Source organism: Photinus pyralis, unplaced genomic scaffold (genome assembly GCF_008802855.1).
Source record: "Photinus pyralis isolate 1611_PpyrPB1 unplaced genomic scaffold, Ppyr1.3 Ppyr1.4_LG8, whole genome shotgun sequence".
Classification (NCBI taxonomy): Eukaryota; Metazoa; Arthropoda; class Insecta; order Coleoptera; family Lampyridae; genus Photinus; species Photinus pyralis.
In genome coordinates, this window is record NW_022170819.1 from 33,012,586 (window position 1) to 33,020,620 (window position 8,035).

The 8,035-nt window shown below is 40.4% G+C and overlaps 1 protein-coding gene across 1 annotated transcript; it reads left to right on the top strand.

Annotated features, from left to right (window-relative positions):
- The first annotated feature begins 905 nt into the window (after positions 1–905).
- LOC116178764 (cytochrome P450 9e2-like) lies at positions 906–2,750 on the top strand. Its single transcript, XM_031498355.1, has 2 exons — positions 906–2,371; positions 2,427–2,750. Exons 1-2 carry the CDS (start codon positions 1,600–1,602, stop codon positions 2,594–2,596), a joined length of 942 nt encoding a protein of 313 aa, XP_031354215.1. The 5' UTR covers positions 906–1,599; the 3' UTR covers positions 2,597–2,750.
- The last annotated feature ends 5,285 nt before the right edge of the window (positions 2,751–8,035 follow it).

The following is an 8,035-nucleotide window of genomic DNA, read 5'->3' on the forward strand; positions in this document are numbered from 1 at the left end:
CGATACTTTAGACACCAGATTCTTTAGATTCTCTAAAAACTCTGGAAACTCTAGACACCCTAGAATTCTGTAAACACTCTAGACATCTTAAAAGAATCGGTTTACTGAATATATACCTACGTAGAAAAATATGGTTACCTTAAGGTCGCTTTACATACTGCAATTCTTTGTGCAATACAGTTGCAGCAAGTTTAATTGCAAAAATACTGTACATGCAATAATTATTGCACTTTGGTTTTACACGCGGCAATTTTCTTTTTGCAATAGTTTGTTACCAACATTCGCATTTAAAATTGAACTAAAAGCTTTATTCTATTCAAAATTCATCAGGTGTTGTTATAATTCTGAATGCGTTTTGAGTAAAAATGAATACACTTTAATCGAAAAAAGGCAGTCGCAGCTTCAATTTGTGTAGTAATAGTAGTAATAATAACAAAGTCTAGTTTCAACGTTTGGGAATTCTAGAACCTGGTGTTGTCAATACTTTCCCCCAAAATATCACGTGCAAGTGCAATAAAAATCGCGCGCGACCGCTAACCTGCAATTGCAAGTGAATTGCCAAAATGAATCAGCTGTTTCTCAAACGCGCATGCTTCTGGGCAAGTTTTATTGCGTATTGCATGGTCTTGCATGAAGAATTGCAGTATGTAAAGCGGCCTTTATTTTCAGTAAACCAACGGTATAGTGATAGCCCTGGGTCGTCGAACCTGAAGTACTGTCTACTTTGCTGATCCAAATGGTTGGAAAAAACAGTGAATGCAAGATCCTTGGTCTCGTAAATGAATGGCTTCTTTGATTTTCAAGTTCCAACACGATTACTGAAAATTACGTAACTTGACGATACGCGTCAAAGTTTCAGACGGGCAAAGAATTACGTGAAATTGTATTTTTAATCCATTCTCCTTTAGAATGTTACGATAATTTATTCTCGCGCGTATAACATATACACTATTGTCCGCACTTATCATAATAGTTTCCAATATGCGAAAATTAAACTTATTTATAGGTCAGGCCGCTGTTATCTTCATTGGTTAAAATTTTCGCCATTGTTCGAATTTACCGCAATGGTTTTTCAACCGAAAAATATGCCCTTAAAGTCAACGTCATTAAAAAACTAATTCGAGACTTGTTTCGTGTTTGTTTAATCGTACTTTGCTACTGAAGGCGCATTCAACTTTGTAACATAAAATAAAAAGCCAAACCCCACGATTATCTGCGAGTGATCGACAAACTAAAATCCACCCTGCGCTAACTTACTGGTATTCTACTTAACTTTTTTAACCACTCGACGCGAACGGTAGCGTGGTTTAACGCGCATTGCCTCACGGTCCCAACTACTTATTCTAACTCTCAGATCATGGACGGATTAATCATAGTCTGTAATTCCTAACCATCAAACTCGTGTTCTGCAAAGAACCATGTTCATGGAGATTTGCCCCTAACGCCCTATGCTGAAAGTCAAGAGCTAGAGCCCCAGGACCTTCAGGGTTTTCTGCCCTCATTTGCACTTACCAACTCCTTTACTGGATTTTCCTCATACGCTCTGTGGTGCTTTCCATTATTCCATTCCAATTCCTTATTGTGGAATTCTGACAAGCAATGAATTTAGTTTGCAATGTTTGGTGCAAAGAGGTTGCCTTTTTTCAGGTACTGAAGCTGCCCATGTTCAACAAGTCTGTGTCAGATTTCTTCCGATCAATCGTAAGCGACACCATTCGGACCAGAGAGGAACAAAACATCGTGCGTCCGGACATGATCCACTTGCTGATGCAGGCTCGCGCGGGACAGCTAGATCGCGAGAAGGACGCCTCGGTGCCTGAAACGGGATTCGCCACCGTCCAAGAGTCGGAGGTGGGCAAAAATTTCCAGCAACGCAAAGACGGCATAACAAACGACGATATCACGGCGCAAGTTTTGCTCTTCTTCTTTGCCGGATTCGACAGCGTTTCGACAATGATGTGCTACGCCGTCTACGAGTTGACGCTTCAGCCGGAACTGCAGGCGAGGTTGCGGCGAGAGGTGGACGAGGCGTTTTCACAATGCGGCGACGATCTCACGTATGACGTTCTGATGAGCATGAAGTATTTGGATCAAGTGATTTGTGAAACGTTGCGAAAATGGCCGTCGTTCATTGGGACCAATCGAAGATGCGTCCGCCCGTTCCTAATTCAACCGAAACGATCGGGCGAAAGTGTGTTGTACTTAGAGTCCGGAAGTGTCGTGTCCATTCCTATCTTCGCCATTCAGAGGGACCCCAAGTTTTACCCAAACCCTGAAAAATTTGACCCTGGGCGTTTTAGCGAGGAGAATAAGAACAACATTGTTCCGTACACGTATTTACCCTTCGGCGCTGGACCTAGAAACTGCATCGGTAAGTATCCGTATCGAGAACTATTGTTGTTATTTAATCTCTTTTTCTATTACAGGTTCTCGATTTGCTTTGATGGAAGGAAAGTTGATCGTCGCCGAATTGATTCGAAAATTCGAATTTGTAGTCGTGGAACAGACAAAAGTTCCGATAGTCCTTAGCAAGACAAATTTTAATCCCATACCCGACGATGGGTTTTGGGTTGGGCTAAAGCCACGCACGTTGTAAAGCGCAATATCGTTGTAAATTGTTTCTAGATCGTAATCATAAAAGTACAACCATAAATCGTGAATGTAGTAAGTGCAAGTTGTAGTTTCTTATGATAAAAGCGCCATTTCGCTAATGTATTTTTAAATAAAGTAGAAAATCCTTTAAAGCAACACAACTGATCTCATTTTTTATACTGCGGGTTAGAAATTGATAATAATAATGAGAGATGAAAGCAAAATTTTGAATGACAGAGCAAGTTCAAACATGTGGTTCAAACTTCATTAATTAATCAAAAATACTGACAACAATATTTGCTGTCAATATTTACAATGGATGGATTTAGACAAGAAGAACGTCGTAGACGGAGCTATATTTTGCCCTTTCCATATCAAGTACCTTATATCAGTCATCTTTCATGGACCGCCTTTTTCGTATCGACCGCCTTCTCCTTACCGACCGCTTTGAACGTGCGAGAGGCGAACGGGCACCTTTCCCATTTTCCATAGGCCGCCTTTCTCGTATCCATCGTCTTTTTCGTATCGACCGCCATTTACACCCGCGAGGGGAAGGGACACTTCTCGCATCTTTCATAGACCGGCTTTTTCGTATCGACCGCCTTGTACACCTGAGAGGGGAACGGGCACCTCTCGCATCAATAGACTGTCTTTTACGCATCAACCAATAATTAGCATCGACCATCTTGTACACCAGAATATAGAATAGTCTTTAATAAAACCAGTTAAGGTGTACTTATATCATGTTTCCAATTGGTAAATATATATCTGTACATAATTTACACATGAATTACTTATGCAAAACATGTAGAGAACTACTTACTGCTGTTATGGTATAATTACAAACACATTCATGGCAAAATTAATTAACTAATTTTTTAAGCGTTTATTTAACTAACTGCAAAACAACGTAGAAAAATGTTAATTTAAGAAATTGAACTTGCCACTCGTGAATATTACGCACGTTCATCAATGTAAAGATCATTAAATATGAAGTAACATAACCTAACATTAAGATTATGGGCTTCTTCCGCAAATTTTGTTGTTGAAAACGTTTAATTAAGGTACCCTTTAACAATTTGTATTAATTTTATGACCGTAACTCGAGGTCCGAATAACGTCATATACCCGTAAAAGCAAATCCGAATCAATCTATTATGAAGTTGCATATGATTTGAATACTTTTGACGAATATTTAATAGAGAAGTTAAAAAAGAGCAAAAAAAACCCTAGGTCCAAGTTTTCTATTGACCGAGATAAATGAAGACATTCCATTGTATTGGCAAAGTCCAATGTTTCGTATTTTATGATACAAGAATACAAAAAGAAAACACCCCAAAACGCGTCTTAAAACAGAGGAAATGTTTTCTACCACGTAATCGAGGTCCAACTGCCCTTCCTACCTTAATTTGAGGATACCCTGCTTGTCCAAAAACGCAGACCACCGTCCTAGAAATCCTATAGGATGCCGAAATTTAAAGGATTGATTTTTTAGTGAATTGTTTGACTAGTGGGATTGTGTTATTAAGCCGTGGTGGAAATGAGGTTCGTCTATTCTGCGCCGTTTCATTTCTTTAGAGCGTTGTTGTATTAATAAATTCCGGATGTCCGGAGGTGTCAAGGTTTGGATCATATTCAGTTAACTCAAGTAGGATTAAAAATTGGTTACAACTGCGAATTTGACATGAGGTCAGTTTAGCATCATGCAGCGTCGCATATGTTGCTCGTATGGAGGATTTTATTTACTACTCTGATTCTTGTTTAAGTCGTAGTGTGGGTCATTGTAAAAGATTTTGATTGATTCGCGGTTGGGTCCCGTTCAAGCGATCTTTAAAGAAAAGTAAAATTAAAAAAATTGCGTTTGGTCATTAGTGCGACAATTGGTTTTCCAATATGAAATTTTCATTATTTCGCGTCTGAACTGTGGAAAAGTTTATTTTGAGTATATTTGAACGTAATGATCACGTCCAAATGTGCCATAAGGTTCTTTATGCACGCGATAAAAATTTAATTTCCGTGGCCATTAGCCGATATTTCCTCCTACAATGCAAAATATTTCCATATATACTCAGTGACATGGAAATTGCAACACCAAGAAGGAGTTGGAATTTTTTTACCAAACTTGGCAGAAACGTTTAGCTACTAAAAGGTAACAATTGATTAAAATTTAAAAGAAAAAGGATGAAATATAAACATATTTTTATTAATAATAATAGTAGTCCCTCCCTATTGGTTACGCACTCTCTCACGCTTCGTAGCATCGATTTTAGCAGACGGCCGATTTCCTCTTGAGGTATTGTGTCCCTAGCAACTGTGAGTAACCTCTAATTCATTGTGTAGAGCTTGCAGCGTCTGCGGAGGATGGGGTAAGTTCATCAGTCTTCTCTTCATAATGTCCCAAACTTGCCCGATAGGCGATATACTGGGAGATCTGGGTGGCTATGGCAAGAAATTGACATTATCATGTGCAAATAAGTCCATAGAACGTCTTTCAATGTGGGGAGGGGCATTATCCTGCTGGAAAAGTGGGTCTTCCAACTGCTGAAGAGATGGAAGAATATCGGGTTCTATCACGTCATCCACATATCGCTGGGGGGGGGGTCATATTACCTCGAATGAATAACAAACGAGCCCTACTCCCATAAGTTATAGTACTCCATACCATAGTCCCCACCCAGGGCCGCCGAGAGCCGATTCGGGCCCCGGGACTGTTCAGCACTTCGGGCCCTACTAACCTTTCAAAAAATGTTTGATACACCAAATAATATTTATATGTAAAATATGTCGTAACGTAACTTGTAAAGTGATACTTATTTGATGACGATGACCTAATGACTCAAACTCAAATAAAACAACGAATTCGCAAAATTAAAGTAAAGGTATTTTAATGTAGGAGACGGCGACTAAATTAATTCATATCTTAACTAGAACTGAGTCATGAAGATCATGTTTCCAAGCATTGCATTCAAGTTCAAGTTCACTTGCACTTTTTGCTGTGAATAACATTTTTGGCCAGTATCAGTCTTTGTAGGTATAAAAAGTTAAAAACAACTCGAAAAAGTGTTACGAGCCAGAAAAAGCAGATATTAAGCTTAAGCCCTAATAAAAGCACTAAATTCCAAAAAAAGCATAAAAAACTGTATTACACCTATTTTTGTTCAGATTCGTTCTTAATTGTTATAATTTTTTCGTGCTATCATCCATCATAAAAAATATCCTAATGGCTAGAAATAATCTACCCCGAAGTCAAGCGAATCATCTCGCATTTGGCCTTTGGAGCAATATACAAATGTTCTCGAAATGAAAGTTTGATAACATCTGGTTATAAAATTAAAATGTACTTATGTAAAAATAGAAATGCAACATCCGACGTGCTGATTTATTTTTGCAGATTCACTTCGTGATTACCTAGGTGGGCACGTGCCCTTTAAGCACCAGCCACTCCGAATAACAAAATATGCAACTTGTGAAAACGCGTCGTGCGGCGCGTCTGGGTCCATCCGGGCCCCTAGACCGACCGGGCCCCGGGAATTAGTCCCGTCTGCCCCCCCCTCTTGTCGGGCCTGGTCCCCACAGCTTAGTGCACATGCCTCATAACAGAAAATTCAACATTGCGACGTTCCCCACGTCTTCGGCTGCCCTTCATACGGCCATCATGCATACCCAAACAAAATCGGGATTCATCACTGAACACCACTCAATGCTACTCTAAGTTCCAGTGCAGTCGTAACCTACACCACTCCAAACGCTGCTGGCGGTGTTGAGCTGTTAATGGTAACAAAAGATGTGGCCGATAGGATTGCAAGTCGTAAGCTCTGATTCTGCGGTAAACCGTTCGATGTGTTACAGGACGACCTTCGTTAGCTAACAATTGGTCGGCAATTGACCTGGTACTAGAGAATCGGTTTCTTGTTGCCATAAGTCAAAGATGGCGATCCCGCACTTCAATTGTTCTTTTTCGCCTCCCACCCTTTCCTACCCCCTCCTTTTCCTCTCTACGACGATCCTGCCCCTTCCCAAATCCATGCCCGATTGCAGCGAATCATGGTGGATTGACTTCGGTTAAGGTGACTTGCAATTTTTGTGAACGAAAAACCACCTCCGCCCAAACCAACAATATGACACCTGTCAACTCCCCTTAATTCGCGGTAATTTCCACTTTGGCGTATCTAGGCATGATCACAGCCTCAAAAGAAACGATTAAACGCGAAAACAATAAGAACTGAACAAAATCTCGCATCTCATTCGTTAGGAACGTGCTCGGCTGGAGCAGTCTGTGAAAAGGGAAAATGCGTGACGGGCGGCGTGTGTATTCCCGCCGAAGTACCTCCGTTTGAATGTTCTTCCAGTGGAATTTTTCCCGATCCTTACGACTGAGAATTGTCACCAAAGAGTTGGTTACTCTTTGGTATCACTTTTGTGTACCGCCAAAGGATGCGAGAGAGTCATTGGAGCACAGAGCTGCTAAATGCAATGAGGATGGAACACAGCATTATGGTTATAATCCGATTACGACGTTCTGTAGTACCAAGTTGGTCAATAACAAGTGCAGCGCCAACCCGATTCCATTTTGTAAGAAACCATTAGACAAAGGAATGGTTGGAAACAACCCGGGATTGCATTATTTTTGCTTAAACGTCACGATAAATGGTAAAATAACAGAAACCTTGTATCCTTACCAATTTGCTTGCGAATTTGGGACAAAGTTCAATGTTGCAGCAGGAGAATGTAGATAAGTGCTCAAATTTAACTTAAAGTGAGTGCGACCGAATGATATAAAACCATTACCAACTCAGTACATGTAACTAAAATTAATAAAAATTTGAAGTGGTTACCAGCTCCAATAACAGAGCTGAAGCTACAAAATGATTTCATTGTAAAAATTATGAACCACGAAAGTTATCCCTTTCCCTATCCCGAGACTGCTTCATTCCAGCTTTCCACTGTTGGTTGCAGTAGGTACTACAGAGGCCAATCACTGCCAAGTTGTGGAGTATTTGTTTAACGGTCTCCAAAGTTTCAAAAAGTGGCCGCTTCAACGTTCAATTAAATTTGTGGGTATGGTAGATGTCACGCGGGGCCAAATCGAGAGAGTATCGCTTCAAACATAGCACAGTGTGACAAAGTGCGTTTGGCTTGATGGAGAAACCCACTTGGCCTCTTTTCTGAACATTCTTCGTAGGGTTTTCAGAACCTCTAAAGAGTACAACTGATTGACAGTTGCCCCCCTGGAACCCAGTCGGTCGGAATAACGCCGCGAACGATCATTATCTCCTTGAAATTTCACTGGCTTGTTTTTGGCTCTAAGCGGTCTTCCGTTATATCAACCGATCCTTCATTTCGGGGTCATATTGAAAAGTCAATGCCTCTACACAAGTTATCACATTTTTTTGGAAAAATATGGTTCCCCTGAGATAGTTCCCAGATTGCCAATAAATCATTT

Bases quoted from the DNA above. Each gene is read 5' to 3' on its own strand.
- LOC116178764 (XM_031498355.1), top strand. From the start codon at position 1,600: ATGAATTTAGTTTGCAATGTTTGGTGCAAAGAGGTTGCCTTTTTTCAG. The intron at 2,372-2,426 runs GTAAGTATCCGT...TTTCTATTACAG, and splicing joins TGGACCTAGAAACTGCATCG to GTTCTCGATTTGCTTTGATG.